The 21331-nt window shown below is 35.4% G+C and overlaps 1 protein-coding gene and 1 pseudogene across 1 annotated transcript in view; both read right to left on the bottom strand.

Annotated features, from left to right (window-relative positions):
* Gc (GC vitamin D binding protein) overlaps positions 1-13936 on the bottom strand; it is a 36326-nt gene extending 22390 nt beyond the window's left edge. Inside the window, exon 1 of the mRNA XM_047567004.1 lies at positions 13784-13936. Within this exon, the coding sequence (XP_047422960.1) occupies positions 13784-13841 (58 nt within the window). The 5' untranslated portion in view covers positions 13842-13936. The remainder of the gene's footprint in view (positions 1-13783) is intronic.
* LOC124994748 (rab-like protein 2A) lies at positions 1512-2245 on the bottom strand (annotated as a pseudogene).
* Positions 13937-21331: the final 7395 nt, after the last annotated feature.

Here is a 21331-nt window from a genome sequence, read left to right as displayed (position 1 = left end):
TTCAAAAAAATCAGAAGACCTTTTTGTTAGTGGGAGTGAAAAGACATGAGACCTGGTCTTCAGTCCACTCAAGCCTCAGGGAGTAACTCATTGCCACAGCTGGAGATGAGTTCTTTACTGATTGAGACCTGCCTACTACAGGTCACAGGGGAGCCACATGGAAGTCAGTCAGTGTTCTCCTTCCCCGATCCATCCATCATTTACACAAATATATTCCCAACACCCTTTGATGCTGCATCTTCTGAAAATTTTTAAGTATATGAATGGCTTTAACTTTTAGTAATTTATCCTCTTGACTCTAAACATTGGGAAAGTGATCTCAGATTATAGTGGTAACCACTGTTATTTATTTTATCCCCAAGATGTCCTTGCTTGTCTAACAGTTATAGTTCTGGGAATACTGAATATGCCTGGGTGGAAATTTTTGTTTTATAGTTGGGAGTGTAGATGGTGATGATTGGGTACACACTGGGAGGTTTTTTTTTTTTTTTTTTTTTTTTTTTTTTAATTCTTTGTACACTTGGTAGAGTTATGATAAAAGCTTTTAACTCCATATTTTTCAGATTGACAACCCAAAATATATTTTTGGGGCAAGAAAAGTCAGAATTGAGAAACAAAAACATTCTTCAGTGACATTTTTAAAAATTCAATCTTTACTATAGAAACAGAAATAATACAAAATAAATTAAGGACCACAATGCTCATGATGCCCAAGATGATCATAAATACACACTGGCAAACCAGACACCAGACAGGCCACAAAGGCAGCAGGACAGCTCTTTCGTCATAGCCCTTGACCACCCCCAGGAGGCACAGTGTCCCACTTGTCCTAGAGAAAGAAGGAAAAACTCAGTTGACAGAGGCCTCAAAGGGGGCAGTTCTGAAAGCCAATTTCTTGTAATTCAATAGGTGTCCTTGTGGCAAGGTTGTGTGACTCACTTTTTATGAACAGAACTGTTCCTTTCCTCTGTGTATTTGTATGACTAAATACAGTTAGAGCTGTCACCTGCTTTTACTTAATTTTAATGGCAAACCTCTTCCTGTGATCTTGACCTAACCTAGAGGAGCTCCTGAAATTTTTACATGCTCAAAAACTTAGAATAATCTGCCTGCTCAAAAACATCTTTAAAAAAGCTGACTAGGAAACTAAAGGGGAAAAAGGACACAGGCCTCATACATTCTGCAGTGGGGGATGGGGGAAATCAGGGATTAGCAATCATTCTCTAGGAAGAAATGCAAGGAATAGTCCCGGAGGTCAGTGGGAAGGAAAAAAAAATCCCTAAACCCCCAAACAACCACCTAAATGCCCATTTACTGAAGAGATGCACAAAGGTGTTCCCTGGTTCTTTCCACTGCCCAGCTATGGGTGGGGATGGGAGTTGTGAAGGATACCAATCCATATTTCTGTCACAAGTAGGTTTGGGGGACCTCACACCTGTCTAGAGTGTGAGGCCATTGCTGACCTCTTCCTCTATCATGGGGTGGATGTGTTGGGGGAGGCTGAGCAGCGGTGGCCTGGAGAAGTCCTCCTTTCTAGAGGGCATTCCAAAAGGCTCCCCTACACCCACAAGTCAGCCATTAGAGGCAGTCTTCTGATCAGGAGGAGGCTGGCCTATCGATCTTGCCACACTGTCATTGGTCAGGCACATCCTCCTCTTTCGTTGCTGACTTGAATTTCTCATGCTCTTGTAAAACCTCGACCATGAAATTCTAGGAATTCTGTTTGTAAGACACAGCTAATTGCATCATTGAAGAGCTTCAGGACATTGATACCATCAGCAGCTGAGATAAAACACAGAGGCAGGAAGAATTTCCTGACAAAATTGAAGCTTTTTAGGGTCACGTGTATGTCTATTGGTTTTTGTTGGCCATACAGTGCATGGGATCTTTGGCCTGAACTCAAGCTGTGCATACCAGAAGCTCAGGTTCTTATAGGTGACTCTCCTCTGCACATTGAATACGATGATGCAGGCATGGGTCTTATAGTAGGAGGTATAAATACTTTGAAACTGTTCCTGGCCAAAAGTCCATGAGGATGATCTTGCAGTTCACAGTAACCCTGTGTTTATGCAGAGTCAGGGCTTTATGTGGACCACCGAGGTAGCTGAAATCCATTCATGAGGAATCTCTCCATGAGTTTAGACTTGCCCACTGCACTGGGCCCCAGGGAGATGATCTTCAGGTTGTCATCAGCCTGGTATCTCTCTTAGTCCAGTTCATAGGATTTGGTTCTGTCCCCTGACATTGATTTTTAGTTGTAGGGAGGTTCAGTCAGATGGTCTTGTTCCAGTGTGAGGGTTGGAGACCCTAGGGAGGCCACCGCCCTCTGGCCTCGATGCTCCTCTGTCCCACCAGCCCACACTGAACATGGTGCTGCACTCAGTTACCAGCTGGGTGGCATCCCTGCCATTGCTTAAGCAATAATTAGAGATCAATTTTATAATTAGGGATCAATTCTATAATTTATTTAGAAGAAAGGGATGGAGAGGGAGGTAAGAGAGCAGGGGACAGGGAAGTACTGGGGAATGAGATCTACCAAATTACGCTGTTTCTGTAGGAATCTACCACAATGAGTCTTATGTTACACTAATTAAAATAATAGTAGAGGGGAAGAGTTCAGTAGAGGAGAGTAGGTGGATCAGTGAGGGATGAGAGAAGGGGAAGGTACTGGGGAAAGAGATTGACTAAATTATGTTATGTCATTGTACAAATATGACATAAAAAATCCCCGTATTTACAATTTTAAGGCACCAATAAATTTTTTTTAAATTTAAAAAATGAAATAAACATAATCAAAGGCTCTTAGAATAACAATTTTAGTCTTTCCTAAGTGCTTTGACTATGTTGTTATCGTTTAGGAAAACTTTAAGTTCTGTAGTGTTGGGGAATAATAGCACACATTAAGAAATATCCCATGCAAGGTAGAAAAGACCCACATAATCAAATCTGACATTATTCTGGAAACTAGACAAGGTTATAGTATTGCTAAAGCTAATTGTTTGTAGGATACAAAAGGCCACTTGCAACCAACCTTTGTTTGAGAACATTTGCATCTAGTACAGTCTTTGAAATTAATTGATTAGTTTATAAGATTGGATATTGTAATGAATTCAAAAGGTCAAAGAAAGGTAGAAATTTTTCATTAATCATTAATGGTATTCTAAGAGGCCAAAGATTAGAACGTAGAATATAGGTTAGAACTGCCCTCATTTAATGAAGAGTTGTACTTCAGGATGTCAGTAGAACTGTTTTATGTTGTTGCTAAAGTAGAGATGTGAAGAAGGGCCAGCAGTAGCATTTAGGTCAAAGTAAGAAAACTTTGTTATAACTGTGACTATTTAGTAGCAGAAATGATAGCAACATTTTAAAAAAGCAAGTTTGTCCCTGGAGATATATATTTTTTTGTTGTTGTCTATAAATTTTATTTAAAGTCATCTCAACAATTATGATATGTGTCTGAAAGCAAAAAGTTCTCCATGGCTAATGTCCCAGAATCATAAAAGATGTTGGACTATCTTTGTTTCATTTATTTTATATATTGATGAATTTTTTAAAATTTGAAACATGAATTCCTTTTTAAAATGTTTTTAAATTTTAAATTTTTTAAATTTTTACAGATTGCATTTTGATTCATTGTACACAAATGGGGTACAACTTTTTGTTTCTAGGGTTGTGCATGATGTAGATTCATACCATTTATGTAATCATACATGTACATAGGGTAATGATGTCTGTCTCATTCCATTTATCATATCCCCGCACCCTCCTCCCTCTCATTTCCCTCTATGTAATCTAAAGTTCTCCATTCTTCTCTTACCTCCCACCCCCATTATATAGCATCATCCACTTATCAGGGAAAACATTCGGCCTTTGGTTTTCTGGAGATATTAAAATGAATTAAAATAGCCAGATACATTAAAGGTTCTTGAATTGAATACAATATATGCTCATGATTTTTAAGATCATTTCCCAGGGATTAGATATTAGTACTGATGAATCCACTCCAAACTTACAGTATTTTAAGCCACAAAATATGGTCTTAATGAATTTTTTTCCTTTTAATGCAAATGAGATGACTGCTTAATAAACTCTCCCTATAAAACTGGAGAGATTATTTTTGTGGGTACTTGTTGTAAAATTCAATTATCCACAATGAACCCCTGTATTCAAATGGGTTCCTGTCAATGAACATTTTGAGAAATATTTTGTTTTTAGCTTTCTGGTTTCAGATTTCTCATTTCACACACAAAAAAATAATAATTTCATCTCATACATTATGACAATGTAGCATGCCTGAGAAAGGAGTGTAAATGAACACTGTAGATTATCCCATTAAGTAGTTTTAATTAAATCATCTGCTTGTTTGCACACAAGTGCTTTAGAATTCATGGCCATCATGCACAGCTTTAGTTAGAATGTATACCAATGGGAGAAAAGTGGGAAATTAGACGGACTGCAGAAAGCTTAAAGTGATTTTAGAACCATTTTTGCTCAACATTCAGCCTTGGGCATGAGAGGAAGCAAGGGAAGAAGGTTTAATAGGGAGACACTGAGAAAGTTCAGAATTTAAATATAAGGGTAAACTGCTCCTAAAAAAAATTCATAAAAGAAGCTATTGCATCCTGATCTTTCAGATGAACTATCCCCAAACATATTTCTGATTAAAATTTCTTTTATTCATTTATCCAAAGAGAAGATATCTAGCTTACCATGCTAGGGAAATAAGTTAATCATTGTCTCATTTTGCAATAAACAGAACAACAGTAAAACCCAGCAAATGAATACTGAACTTAATTTGTAATATGACTTAATATGCAAATTGACTCCCCATAGCAATTGAATACTGCTCAGTAAATGTTTTCTACACCAGTTATCTCACTGATTCATATAATTAGAATACATCTCAAATGAATTGCAAATGACATACTCTGTCCTTTACCATTTAGTCATAAACAGGGTGATTTGGATCTGGATACAATGCCAGTGAATATTGGTATGACCTTAGTGACTCTAGTGAAATAATTTTTACATTAGTGAGGACTCAATATTAAAAGTTTACAAATTTCACTAACAATTTTTTTTTACTTTTTGTAACATCATAACAATTTTTATCTGTATTGTGAAATATTCTGGTAAGTCATGTCTCATTCTGGACTTTTGAAAACAAATTTGATTTACTCTGAGGAAATCTTTATTGCTTCATACACTTTACCTTTCCCAACAAACCAGATGGTATTCATCCATATGTGCAACAGATGAGTTTTGAGGACTTGCTCTGAGCCAGGTGTTGGGTTCAGAATTGAACCTCTATACAATGGAGACCAAAACAGAGACTGCTGTCCTTATGGAACTTTCATTCTAATGGATAGAGTCAACAAGCTGCTCACTGTCTTGGTACAAAAATATATATATATTTTGCGTGTTTGGGTGTTTTCACTATTGTTAAAATCTTTCACAAACAACTGATCTGGTCTTCTTAGAAAACCAGTTGTATATCAGGAGCAATGAGTGGATCCTAAATAACAATTTAGGGGGACTTGAATTGATGCTTATACAGGATGCTAGAAACAATTATGGTTTGGATATGAGGTGTCCCCCAAAAGCTACTGGGTTAATCTAGGAATGTTAAGAGATGAAGTGATTGGATGGTGAAATTCAGACTTGATCAGTTCACCTAGTTTGAATGGACTTACTGGGTGGTAACTGCAGGCAGGTGGAATGTGACTAGAGGAGTTGACTTACTGGGGTGTGCCCTGGAAGGGTGTATCTTCCCTGCAGCCCTTTTCTCCTTTTTGTGCTCTGCTTCTGACCCCCCGCAAATGAAGCAACTTCCTTCTGGCATGTTCTGCATGAGATTTTGCCTCACCTTGGGCCCAGAGCAATGGATTCTGCAGACCATGGACTGAACCTCTGAAACCATGAGCCAATTTAAACTTTCCCTCCTCTAAGTCACTCTTGTCAGCTGTTTTGGTCACAGCAACGCAAACCTAATATATTATCTCAAGTTGCTATTTTACTATTGTGTTCTGGAGAATCACAGGATTTTGAAGTTGTTAGGTATTGTATGTTTTTGCAATTTTATTTCTTTGGCATTTCTATTCTACATTGACAGGCTCATCTCTTTTAGAAAAGGTGAGTACATATATTATTTCTTTTAAAGCATATTTACCTATTATGAATACAGTTTGCAGTGTTATTCAAATTAATCAGGCTAGATACTAGTGATTTCAGAGTAATAATTTTACTTGACAAATTAAACATTGGTCTGGTTTAAGAAGCTGCCCTGGTTATCAGAGACTGATACACCACTAGAAATATTGTCAACAAAGAATAGGGAATTGAATTAATACTTATAAATTTTCAGTTTTTTTAATTTCCATTGACATTTGTGTTGAGCATTGATTTGGGATTTCACATAAATACTGATGACTGCAAGCAGGTATGCAGTTTTTTGAGTTTGACTCAGTGGAAAGAAATTCAATTTTCTTAAGACCAAATTTTGAGACCTATGTAACATTTATAGATTCACTAATCTAGAGGAAATTAAATGTACCTCTTAGAATCATATCAGTGGAAGAAGCTGAACTTCGTTTTGGATTTTGAAAATTTGAAAACAGTAGGAGATTTGAGGTCAATGAGTTAGTGACCCACAAACTACATCTGCAACAGAAGCAACCTCAAAGAGTCATTCAAATTAACATCCTTGGGTTGATACTAGGGGGAATCCTGTCCTTGGGATACTCACTAAAGTCCCAAAGGAATCATTTTTTTTTACAATATTCTTGTCCTAACTCTCTTCCTTTTCATGGATTATGCATCCTCATCTATAGTAGCTTTTGCAGGAGTACAGATAGAGTTTTCTCTCTTGCTTTGGGATGGGTAAACATAATCTCTACTGAATCTTGACTTGGAAATTTAGAATGCATCACTGTGTTTACATTGTAAAACAGTACAGGTTGAGTATTTCTTATCTGAGACCAGATGTGTTTTGGATTTCAAGGATTATAAGATTTTAAAGTATTTACATAGACTTTGCCATTTGAGCATTCCTAATCTGAAAATACAATCTAAAATGCTCAGATTTTTGGATTAGGAATGCTCAGTCTGTGTAAGGGTAAATAATAATAAGATAACAGTTAACATTTGAGCACCAATAATTTGGTGAGTACCATTCCAAATATTTGACATACACTATTTTCTTTAATCCTTACAAAAAATCCTGTAAGATAGTAGTTATCACAGTTCACCTCCAATGTTAACTACATTTCTGTACAGCACTTTAATAACTTAATCTTTGTGTATAAGCGATTTTATGAAAAATTGTGTTTTAACTTTCAAATAATCAACATTAACTTCTTGAGCACATTACATCTATGAATTAAAGAATTACTCTATTGGAATTTCTCACTATTCTCTTCATGGTGTTTAAGAGTCATTATTCATGCCTTCCTGAATTTTTAATCTATGACAATCAGTACTGGAAAAGTTGATGGTTACTCTTCATTACCACCCCACCTCCATGAAAAACAAAACAAAAAATGAAATTTATAGGATTTGTTAAGGGAAAGGATAGTAGTTTGACTGGAAGTCTCAGTTAAGTTCTTGGGTCTCAGTAGAGACAGGAACATGAAGTAGTACTTGCTAGGTATTTACTGATAGATCTTGTAAAGAAGGTTAATACTAAGTATGTTTCCTTTAAGCAAAACTTTTTATTTTCTATTAAATTTATTTCTGGGAAGAGTCCTATCTAATTTAGAGGTCCAGGATGCCTTGGTACAGTTTTAGACACAACATGTGTATTTTAAAAAATGCCAGTTCATCAAGATGTATTATGAAATCTTTGGATATTATCATTCAATAAGGGAGGACAAAATTGTATTTCTATAATGTATTCCTGTAATGGGGTGATAAAAATAGGAAGTAGCAATGATTTTGCTTTTATGGTTAGCCATACACTATCTATCACAATTAAAAGTTCAGAAAACATCAATTCAAAATGAATTAAAGAGTTAAATATAAGACCTGAAACTCTTTAACTTATGAAAGAAAAAAAAAACAAGGGAAAATTATTTAACATTGGTCTGGGCAATAATTATTTTGATATGACTCCAAAGCACAGGCAACAAAAGCAAAAAACAAACACATCATGTTAAAACTCTTCTGTAAAACAATGGGAAAGAAAGTGAAGAGACAGCCCTACAGTGTGGAATAAAATATTTGTAAACCATACAACTGATAAGGGGTTAATATCCAAAATATAGGTCAGGTGTTGTGGTGCACACCTGTAATCCCAGTAGCTCATCAGGTTGAGGCAGAAGGATCTCAAGTTCAAAGCCAGTCTCAGCAACTTAGAGACCCTAAGCAACTCAAGTGAGACCCTGTCTCTAAATAAAATACAAGAAAAGAGCTGGGGATGTAGCTCAGTGTTTAAGTGTCCCTGGGTTCAATACCCATTACAAAAAAAAAAAAAAAAAAAAAAAAATCCAAAATATGTAAGAAACTTAAACACACACACACACACACACACCCCAAATTAAAAAATGGGTAATGACTTGAATAAATACTTCTCAAAAGAAGATGTATATTTGGCCAATAGGCATAAGGAAAATGTCCTCAACACCACTGATCATCAGAGAAATGCAAACCAAAATTACAATGAAATATCACCTATACATGTTTGAATGGCTATTGTCAAAAATAAGAAAGATAAGATGTTTGTGAAAATGCAGAGAAAAGGGAACCTTTTTATGCTGTTGGTGAGAATTCATTATGGGAAAATTCATTATGGGAAATAGTATGAAGTTTTCTGAAAAAATTAAAAATAAGAACTATCATATGGGTCAGTATTATACTTCTGATATACATTGAAAAAAATTGATGTCAATATATTGAAAAGATTTCTGTATTCCAATGTCATTGTAGCAATATTCACAATAGCTGAATACGAAAACAACCCTAGTGTCCATAATGGATGAATGGATAAAGAAAATGTATTAAGCATATTCAATGGAATAATGTTCAGCCCTCTGAAAGAAGGGAATTCTGGCATTTACAATAATGTGGATGGTCCTGCAAGACATTGTGCTAAGTGTAATAAACCAGGAACAGAAAGAAAAATGCATGATCTTATGTGGAATCTAAAAAAGCCAACGTCATAGAAAAGTAGAATGATGGTAACTAGTGGACAGTTACTAGTGTGGGATCTGTGGTAAAGGAATGGAAAATTATTGGTCAAAAGGTGCAAAGTTTCAGTTAGATAAGAAAATAAGTTTTGAGATCTTGGACTCAGGGTGACTATATTCAATAATAATGTATCACATATTTAAAAATAATAGTAAATTTCAAAAGTCTCAGCACAAAAAGTGATAAGCAAGTGATTGACATATTCATTGCCTTGATTTAATCTTTCTACATTGTGTGTATGCACACACCTAAAAATACCACATTTTAGCTGTGTGGATGGTACACACCTGTGATCCCAGCAACTCCAGAGGGTGAGCCATCAGGAACACAAGTTCAAGGTCAGTCTCAGAAAATTAGTAAGGCCCTATGCAATTAAGCAAGACCCTCTCTCACAATAAAAATGTGGTTCTGTAGTTAAGCACCCCTGGTTCAATTCCTGGTATCAAAAAAAAAGACACATTATGTTCCATAAATGGATTTATCAATTAAAAATAACTTAAAAGTTATTTTTTTCAGAAAACAATGCATGCAAGTAATTTTTTCACTATTTCCTATTTATGTGTATCTAAATAATTGTTAGTTATGCCAATATAACCTGAAAATAAATCATGCAATCTATTATCAAGAATGTCTTACATACATAATTTATATTTCTTTTTTTATCATTTTTATATCTATTATCATACCTGATTTTTGTCAAGCAGAACCCCCAACCATTTAAATGTGTTTAATTGTAGCAGACTAAAATTGCATGATTGCATATAAGTAAACATTCCTTTAGAGATTAATAATCATTCTTATAATTATAAAAACTAGCTTTGTGAATTGTTTACCTTATTTTTATTTTTTTAGTAGGGCATGTATTGATACATGTATACATTGTACAATGTTTACTTCAAGTTAAACATATGTGCTCAAACATTTATCATTTCTTTATGGTAAAAACTCAAATTTTTTTAAAAGCCCAAACAATTATATAGCGATTATTTGTAATGTGGAAGTACCAGCAAGATTTTTGTTTCCTGAAATGGAGTACAATTTTCTAACTGAATCCTAGTGAGAAGCTGGGTATTCATTATTGGTCATGTATAATGACTGCAATTTTAATGGGACAGTTCATTAAGCATTCAATGATATTTTATGCTAAGCTTTGTGATTTAGATTGTTTTAAGTGTTCTATAGCACTCCATTTATCTTACTAAATCTAAATAGAGTTTTTTAGACAAATAAATTAATAATGACTTTTACCAGTATCATTTAGGTAGAAAATGCCAGTTTTCCCTAAGACATGTAGACATGTAGTATGTATTAAATTCTAGTTTTCACTAAGATGTAATACTTCAACCATATTGGTTATGAGAACTTCAAAGGAACACCCATGAAATATCAACTCTCTAGAACAGTAACAGGCAGAGAAAACTGCAACTCAAATTAATCTCATCCTGTAAGGCTGCTTGGAACCCAAGAGTCTGCTGAACCCCTTTTATCTGTATACTTTGTAACCTCCTGCCAGGAGAGAACTTGCACAGCTTCCAGGTAAATCAATGACCTGGACTTTGGGTCAAGTCAGAACTGGTAGATTGAACTTCTATTTCCAAATACTGTGTATTTGTTGCTTACAAATATATTTATGTGTCTCAGAATATCATCTGATATATGGACCTAGGTAAGGCTGAATTTCAGATAGTTAAGGGAACTTTGTTGAGTTTTTGAGCATCCATTTCATCTGGGACTAAGATGGCTGAGAATGTCCAAATAGACATTGTAGACAGTCCTATTAATTCTCAAAGGATTTGTAATTATGACATGGAGACTGTAAACACATAGAGTCAGCAGTTCAAGATGGCAACTCGCATCCCAGGTTCATATATATTTCTAAGACATGGCTCATTACCAGATCATTGTGTTCATACGTTCTGATCTGAACTAGCATCAGTAAGAGTTTTCAGGCTCAGATCTTCCCCACGAAAATCTGGGGCAAAGGAAGAAACCTTCAGAGTTTCTTGGAAATTACCCACATGATTTAGTTTACCTTCTTATATCTTGTTTTATCTCAGACTTTGTAGTCTTACCTAAGTACTTGTAGCTTACTTAAGGATCTATGAATGAATATGACAAAATTTAAAATAATTTGGACAAAAGATGCAACATCAAGGAAAAGTAAGAATAAAAATAGAGGTTACACATGTTACAGTTAATGAATGATAATTTCTGGTAAAACACATTTTATTCCACTGGTTAAATACATTACTAACTATTGCATTTATTGATTCCTGCTTTTATTTCTTGTGCTTTGAGAGTCATGTTAAGGAAATCTGGTCCTAAGCCGACATGATGAAGATTTGGACCTACTTTGTCTTCTATTAGGTGCAGGGTCTCTGGTCTAATTCCTAGGTCCTCGATCCATTTTGAGATGAGTTTTGTGCAGGGTGAGAGATAGGGGTTTAGTTTCATTTTACTGCACATGGATTTCCAGTTTGCCTAGCACCATTTGTTGAAGAGGCTATCTTTTCTCCATTGTATGTTTTTGGTACCTTTGTCTAAAATGAGATAACTGTATTTATGTGACTTGGAATAGACTCAAACTAAAAAGTTTTTCTCAGCAAAGGAAACAATCAACAATGTGAAGAGAGCCTACAGAGTGAGAGAAAATCTTTGCCACTCATACTTCAGATAGAGCACTAATCTCCTTAATTTATAAAGAACTCAAAAAACTACATCAAGAATACAAATAATCCAACTAACAAATGGGCTAAGGAAATGAGCAGATACTTCACAGAAGATCTATGAGCAATCAACAGATATATAAAAAGTTCAACCTCTCTAGTAATAAGAGAAATGCAAATCAAAACCACCCTAAGATTCCATCTCACCCCAATTAGAATGTCTATTATCAAGAATATAAGCAGAAATAGGTGTTGGTGAGGATGTGGGGAAAAGGTACACATACATTGATGGTGGGATTGCAAATTGGTGCAGTTGCTCTGAAAAGTAGTATGGAGATTCCTTAGAAAACTTGGAATGGAACCACCATTTGACCCAGCTATCCCACTCCATGGCCTATACCCAAAGGACTTAAAATCAGCATACTACAGAGATGCAACCATACCAAAGTTTATAGTGGCTCACAATAACTAGATTGTGGAACTAACCAGGATGCTCTTCAGTAGATAAATGGATAAAGAAACTGGTATATATACACAATGGAATATTATTCAGTCATAAAGAATAATAAAATTATTGCTGGTAAATGGATGGAGTTGAATAATATCATACTAAGTGAGATAAGCCAATTCCCAAAAACCAAAGGCCAAATGATTTCTCTGATAAGTGAATGATGATACATATGGGGGAAGTAAGGAAGAATGGAGGAAGGATGGATAGTGTAGAGGAAAATGAGGGGTGGGTAGAGGGTGGGGAGAAGGAAAGATAATAAAATGAGACAAACACCATTACCCTATGTATATGTATGATTATACCAACGGTGCAATTCTACTGCATGTACAACCAGAGAAATGAAAAGTTGTACCCCATTTGTGTACAATAAATCAAAATAAAAAAAATCACAAGGAAAAAATACATTAGTAACATGAATATGAATGTATGACTTGGGTGAGGCTGTTAACTGATAGCCTAAATGAAGTTGTTTTTATTTTACAAAGGATGAATGCAAATTTCCTTAAACATTAAAATCCAGCAAGAAAAGTACATTGAAACTGATATGGAAAGTTCCCAAGCTGTATTCATAAAATTGTATACATCACATAATCTGTTTGCATCATGAACAAAAAGTTTTAAAGATTGCCTGAAGATGAAGACACTATTGGAAGAATGATTTCAATGAAAAACATATTTCAATTATTTTTGGTTGTGTTTCATAGTCATAGAAAATTCTTATGTGGGAGGTATTTCAGAAATGCATTCTCAAATATTGCACATATATAATTCTTTGAGGAGGATCAAAGAAATCTCTCAGCTGACTATGCTTCATTGACATAGTGTATTATGCTGTCAATAAGGATCGATATTTGCAATGTGAAAAAATGCTTAGCCATTAATTAGTTTCCAATTGCGTTATCTTTTGTATGTTAATTTAAAAAATTTGTTCTGGTTATACATAACAGTAGAATGCATTTTGACACATCATACATAAATGGGGTATAACTTCTCATTCTGGTTGTACATGATATATAATCACATAGGTCGTGTAGTTGTATATACACAACTGGTAATAATGTCTGATTCTACAATCCTCCCTACGCATTATCTTTTTTAAATTTTTTAATTTTTTTCACATTATCTTTTAACAGCTAACACATTTCTAATTTCGAACCATTTTCTTCAGATTTTATTTATCAAAAAAGAGTGGAGGGATAATTGATAAATTATATAATTCCCTTTTCTTCATGAGGCTCTTGGTTTTTTCCCCCTATTCCCATTCAACAGTATTTGGCATAATTGAACTCAGATCAAACCCTCATTCTCTCTTCCAACACAGTCACCAATTCTTCTGTTTCTTACCTTTTATTTTATTTTAAAAGGGCTAACAGAAAATTAAACTAGTAAGGATTCTTATTAATGGTTACAAGAGAAGTTTTACCTCTTTCAAGGCCATGTCCAAACGCTACAGCAAGCAGGAAAACCAAGATTCTCTTCATTCTTGCCCCCCGGATGTACTGGAGCACCTATCACTGGTAGGTTGCTATGTGAAAGATGATAACCAGAAGTTACCTGTTCCCTTTACTAAGACTCCTGACTCTGAACTAATCAATTATTAATCTCTACATAGAAGCAAGGGACAGTCATCCTTGGCCCAAAAGAGATAAAATTATCATCAATCAAGGCAAATAGACACTCTGGGCATAATGTAGTGGAAAATCTGGGAAATTTTTAATCATTAACTTTGTCCAAATTCAAAAGAGCCAAAGTATATAGATTATTTTCCACTGTTGTTTTCAGTAGAATTGATTTTACTGTATTGGTAAGAAACACATTTTCTCCCTCTTTATAGGGCTATTTATCTTCTTTGTACACTCCCACTCTTCTCTTGTATTAATAGAAAATTAGAGGTGTGATTTCTCTTTCGCTTTGTCTACTTACGTCTACTTTAAATAATCATTGCCTTCAAATATCACAGTTCAAATGTTTAAGTAAAAAGGAGAAAAAAGAGTGAAGAAAATTTAGTAAAATTCCTTGAATCCCTGATTTTAATTCTGTAAAGCAATTTCAAAATGGTGGTATAGTACTTTCTATGTTATATTATACACTTTTTGAGCACTGGTATATACCCAAGAGTAGCCTTAGAAGTGAGGAAAATAACTGAAGAGGTTAAGTGACTTGTCCCCAATTCTCTAGATAGTTTAAAGCTCCTTCTAATATTCCACAACTGATATATTTTATGATAATATAACTTGGGAGCTCATAGTGGCATTAAAGGTCATGGAATCCAATAACTTCATTTTATAGAAGAGAGAACTGACTCCCAGGTAGTCTCTGTGACTGGTCCAGAGAGGTGCAGGTGGTGATCATTTATGGGAATTAGGTCAGCTCCTGATCCTCTTGTCAAGAAATACTTACAGGTTTTGAAGCCAAATCTTTACCCAGATCTTATTGCTATGTAATCTTGGGAAATTTATTTTATCTTCCCTAAATCTCATTCTCCTTACATGCACTGTGATGATTTCATAGTACCCTTATCACATGATTGCTTGAGGTTAGGATAATCTTTGTGCAGAATTTACCATAACATCTAACATATGGTAATGTGCATTAATATTAACTATTACCTTTTTCTTATTACCACTTTCCCCTCTGCATCTCTAAATTGGTAACATCTGGGAAGGTCATTGGAACTACTGAAGTTTAGAACTTGGTAGAAGATTTAAAATCTAGGCCTGTTCCCTGAGTCTCACAGATAAGTGATTTAGAATTCCATTATCAATCCATTAGCTAAGGATTAACTCTATGGGAATAGTTCCCCACAATCTCAATAAGTGATAGTAACCACTTATATTTTTAGTCAGATCTTCCAACTATATAGTAAATATGTCAACTCAGACACCTTTCAGTAGATGAATGGATTAAGAAATTGTGGTATAAATAGACAATGGAGTTCTACTCAGCCATTAAAAAAGAACAAAATTATGCCATTTGCCCGTAAATGGGTAGAAATGGAGAATATCATGCTCAGTGAAATTAGCCAAACTCAAAGATCAAAATTTCTCTCATATGTGGAAGCTAGAGTAAAATAAAGGGAAGGGAGAGGGAAGGATAGGATATATAAAGAACTAATGAATATAAATTCATAGATGAGTGAAAGGAAGTCGAATAGAGCAGAGGAAGGAGAATGAGAGAAGGGAGGGACAAAAGGAGGGAAAAAGGGGAAGGAACAGGGGGATCATGAACTGAAAACAGTTTCCATGTATGTGCGTTTGGAGTTTGTCAGGATGGACCCAACTACTGTGTACAACCATAAAGCACCAATAAAAAATTACAGGGGTGTTAGGCTCACAAAATAGAGTATAGCTAGTTAGAAAAGATAACACTGCAAGATTAAACAAATATTTCTGTAAAGTTGATGGAAATCCACGTGGCAAAGCCTAGTAGATTCTGTAACACTGATGGGGAGAATAGCCCAATTTTATCCTATTCAAAAATCAGATTACTGTTTTGACTAAATCTTTGAATTTTCCCTTTGGTTCAACTCCTAGTTTATTTTGCAAAATAAAAATGTGGATTAGTTTTATTGTAAGTTATTCAGGAATAATTTATAAGTGCAAAAATGTAAAAAGTACTGAGAACCCCAGAAACCCATATAACTAATAATACATTAGTGTTAGTGTTCATTTAAAGATAATATTAAATATACTTTTGTGTCTTTTGAAAATGATATTTTTCATCTTATGATTAGTTCATTCAAAGATACATTTAGATGATTTTCCATAAATTTTTGCTACAGTGTTTAAGTCCAGCTCCTCCTTTAATTTTTTAAAACTTATAACTTTATCTCTGCTTTTGCAATAAAACCACTTTTGTTTAATTATAAACTACATGTTGCAAGAATTGCGACATCTTATTTAGGTACCCTCTTGAGAAATCTCTACACAAACTGCCAAATGCATTCTCTTGGCTTTATCTTTTTCTAACTGAAAATTGGCACTCACTTGCCTCTTTTTCAGTCTTATTTATGTGACTCTTTTTCATCTTTCAGATCCTGATTGCTTACTATGATTCTAAAACTGGGCAGAAATAATTAATCAGGATTGGCATAAATGAGAAACCTTGTATTACTCTAGTAAGTTCAATGCAGAGAGAAATGGGTGAAGAATACCAAATCAAACCTGGCAGTGTTTTTTACAGCAACAGTTAGTGGTACTCAGAAATTTCTTAAAGAAATGCATATTTGAGGAAAATTACTTTTTAAACATGTAAAGAGTGTAATTGTACAGGAATTATTTGTCCCTTTTAGTAGCTCTTAGATTTTATACTCTTTACCAAAGCAGCCTTTTTTATTTTTATGCTGCTATGGGTTGCTTTAAAACTCTTCTGTTACAGTTCTCCAAGTAGAAATGACCATTTTCAGAAGGACCTAATTTAACTGAATATTGTATTTAGCTGGCTTCTCTTTATATTATTAAAATGCTTATTTATCTTTCCCTGTTATGTGACCTAATTAAATGGATGTTAATGGCTTGAAGTAATCTTCCTCCCTTTTTAAACCTGTTACCTTACCAATTTATCATATTAGCAACTTTTAAATTTTAGCATTATTATTAACTGTGGTCACTGTGCAGTGCAATAGATCACTAAATGTATTGCTCAAATCTAACTGAAACTTTGTAACACCACACCCTTTTCCCCATGTCTCCTTTCCCCCTAACCCCAGCATCTGGTAATGACCTTTCTACTCTATTTCTTTGAGATTGACAATTTTTAGATTCTACATATAAGTGAGATTAAATCATATTTGTCTTTTTGTACTTATTTTCCTTAACACAATGTCTTCTAGGGATCCATACTGTTGCAAATGACAGGATTTCCTTCATTTTAAGGTCATGTAGTATTCCATTGTGTGCATATATAACCACATTTTCTTATGCCATTCATCTATTGGTGGATATTTGTATTCATATCTTGGCTACTATGAATAATGCTGCAATAAATATAGTAGTGCAGATATCTTTCTGACATATCAATCTCTTTTGGATATATAACCAATTGTGGGGTTGTTGAATCAAATGGAAATTCTAGTTTTAGTTTTCTGAGAAACAGCTATACTATTTTTCTTAATGAGTTTAATAATTTACATTCCCACCAATGGTATTCAAGGGTTTCCTTTCTATATATCCTCACCAATACTTGATGCCATTGATATTTTTGATAACTATCCTAATAGTTGCAAAGTTTAAAGTACTACCCATAATGTTGACATACAGAGAGGAACAAAACACAGTGCAGATTTAAGGTATTTTTTTTATTTTTATAATTTTACGGATTAGTGGAATTACTATGAAATTTCCATATATACATACATTGTGAATTGATCATGTCCATCCCACATTCCATCTTTGGCCCTACCCCTGTACTCTTCCTAGTCCCTACCAGTCTTCTACTTTCAGGTCAACTGTATTTTATTCTTTAGTTTCCACATGTGATAGAGAACATGCAATACTTGTCTATGTCTGGCTAATATTGTTTAATATGTGTATTAGACAGCTTTGCACCATGGTAACTGAAATAACTGACAAGAATAGCTTAGAGTAAGAAAGCTTATTTTGGCTTACAATTTTAGAAATCTCAGTTCATGGTTGACTGATTCCTTTGCTTTCTACCCAAGGTGAGGCAAAATATCATGGCAGAAGTGCATGGTGGAGCAAAACTGCTCAGCCTGTGGCAGGCAGGAAGCAGAGAGATAAAGGGGGAAGCCAGGAAAAAAGGATATAATCTCCACGGGCATGGCCCAGTGACCCACCTCCAGCCATGCCCCACCTGTCTGCAGTTACCACCCAGTATGGTAGTCCTTTGAAATTATTAGTCAATCAAATGGATTAATCCACAGATTGGATCACAGCTCTCATAATCTAATCATTACCTCTGAATATTCTTGAATCAACACAGGAACTTTGAGGAATCACCTCAAATCCAAACCATAATGTTCTGTCACTGGCCCCCCAAAAGCTCATGTCCATCTCACAATGCAAAATGTATTCATCCCATCTCAAAGAGTCCTCATAGTTTTAATAGTTACATCAATGACCAAAAGTCCAAGTCCAAAGTCTCCCCTGAGAATCCAGGGAAACGCTCAACTGTGAATCTCTGTAAAAATCAAAAGTAAGTTATGTACATTCAACATGTAATGGCAGAGTAAATATTTGCATTGCCAAAGGAAGAAATGGGGGTATAAAAAGAAAGGATGGAACCAAAGGAACACCAAAACCCAACTGGGCAAACAAGTTCTTTAGCTCCATGCTCACCATCTGGGGAATATGGCTGTGAGATGTGAGCTTCAAAGGTCTTGGGCAGACCTGTCCCTATAGCCTTTCGGGTAGAAGCTCACATGGCTTCTCTTAGGCTTCATTTGTCCATCACCAGCAGCCTTCCTATGCAGACATTCCATATTACTGGCATCTCTTAATCTCTGGGGTCTCCATTCTAGCTTCAGTTATGGTCTCACAACTTTACACATCATCCTCTTAGTCTGAAGGAATTACAACTCAATCACAGGTTGCCTGACCTCCCAAGTCTTTTGAAATCTCAAAGGAAATTTTGTTTACCAATTAACTCTAGCATCTTGCATTCATGCAGAACCAACATCTTGTGGACAATGTCAAGGACTGTCACTAACTTGAGCAGTAGTTGGATTTTTTGGACCACAGCTACAGTGGTCTCTGAGTGCTTGGTCAGCTTAGTACAGTGAAATGAATCCTGGGGAAACAATTTTCTTCCTGGGAACCCCTGAATGAAGAGGGAGTCCATAATTCTCTTAAAGGAGATTTAATTTGACACCCTTGAACCTGTGATGAGTGTGGTCTTGCTGATTCTTGAGAGGCCCTCAAGACATCTTTTCTATTGTATCTACAAACTATCTAGCTTCTCTTTAGTGGCAGTAATCTCTTCAATGACCTTGCCTTCCTCGGCCCCAGTCTTTCATGTACTTATTCTCTGGCCACACTGTAAGTTTTTCAAATCTTTCCTCCCTGCCTTACACTCCTGATTCTCACAGTAAACCTGGATAAAAACTGTCAGCAATACTCAGGCCATGACCTGAATTCTGTATTACCTTGAATTTTTTCCACCTAATTAGCCCACCACCTTTAAATTTAGCCTTGTACAAAGTCTCAGGACATGGGTAGAATGTAGCCAAGTTCTTTGCCAGAATGTAACATTAATAGTCTCCAGTTCAATTTCTAATAGAGTCCTCATTCCCTTCTGATACCTTTTGAGCAGTCTTTACTGTCTACATCACTTTTGGCATTCTGGTTTTTTGAACTCCCTCCAGAATTGCCCATAAGTTCTACTTACAACATTATGCATTACAACATTCTAAGGCTTCTCCTGCATGCATCACCAAATTTTTCCAAACACTTAGAGGCTTCTGAACAGCAACAAGTAGTCACAGCAACATCCCCACTTCTTGATACCATTTTCTGTTAGTCAACTTTGCATCACTGTGACCCAAATACCTGACAAGAACAACTTTAGAAGAGGAAAAGTTTATTTTGGCTCATGGTTTCAGGAATCTCAGTTTATGGTCTGCTGATTCCATATATTTTTGAGTTACATTCAACTCTGTTTCATTTCAGATATATCTTTCATGTTCACTTTGCCTAAAGAACAATCACTGATTCATGATTTAAATCTCCCATATTTGTTCTGGTTTATTAAGCTTACAGAAAAGAATCTATCTTGTCTCTGTAGTATATTACTGAGATATGACAGACTGATTGCCTGTACAATGTGTGTTTTATAAAGCATGACAAAATGTTTTGTTCCTTATTACTTGATTGTGAGGAGACATGTAACAAAGTATTTAGTGAGATGACATGTTTTTAAATTTTATTCCATTAAGAATTCAATTGAATGCATCATTTCTCACTTTTCACTTGTTCCCTTACTCAGTTATTCAATGCTTACTATGATAAATAAGACCTTCGGCTTTGTGGTGGTTTATAGATGGTGATTATATTATATATTTAAAGGAGTTTATGATGTTTCTACTAATGATAACCAAGATTTTCAGACTTCTTTCCTTGTCACATCTGCATGGGACATCTGTAAAAACTGCCAATTATTCTGATATACATTCAAAGTTAGAATGATAAGGAAGATAGCACCTAAGAGAAGCACAGACTGTAGGGACAAGAGTTGGTGAGGAATACAATTCTTTTCTACAGGTAGAGAATTTGAGGGTTCTCAATGATCCTTCTGAGAGAAGCATCCTAGAGTGTAAGCATGTCACCAAATAAGAAGTACATATGTCAGTCATGCCTCAGGTTTTGCTTCTAGGAGATTTCCAAATGGGACACTAGAAGTAGATCCAGCCATATCTTTTTTAAAAAAAAATATTTTTAAAAATGTTTTTACAGATTGCATTTTGATTCGTTGTACACAAATGGGGTGGGGTGGTGGGGAGTGACAGTCTTATTTTTTTAATAGACCTCAAGACAGTACTGTGCAAGTGGTAATCGACACAGTGATCAGATCCCACTGCAGTGGAAGGCCATAGGATGGTGGTAACCCTCAGCACACAGTAGTGTCAGTATGCTTAAGATGCTGATGGGTAACACTGAGCAATATTGTGGTGTCAGTGTTGATTGTGGCATTGACTGGGTTTCATGAAGTGCTTTAGAAACTTTATCAATTATGTCATTCTATGAAGTTCAGAAAGCTTCCATGGCAGTGTTTACAAGGGTTTGTTCTGGGAATTTAACTCAGGGGTACTTAGCCACTGAGACACATCCCCAGCCTGTTTTATATTTTTATTTAGAGACAGGGTTTCACTGAGTTGCTTAGTGCCTCACTTTTGTTGAACCTGGCTTTGAACTCGTAATCCTCCTGCCTCAACCTCCCAAGCCACTGGGATTATAGGTGAGCACCACCGCACCTGGCTCATGGCAGTGTTTAAAGATAACCCTATCTCCTGGAGTCA

The sequence above is a fragment of the Sciurus carolinensis genome, chromosome 10 (genome assembly GCF_902686445.1).
Source record: "Sciurus carolinensis chromosome 10, mSciCar1.2, whole genome shotgun sequence".
Classification (NCBI taxonomy): Eukaryota; Metazoa; Chordata; class Mammalia; order Rodentia; family Sciuridae; genus Sciurus; species Sciurus carolinensis.
The sequence above is the reverse complement of the archived record's forward strand: the minus strand, read 5'-3'. Positions and strand labels throughout refer to the sequence as shown.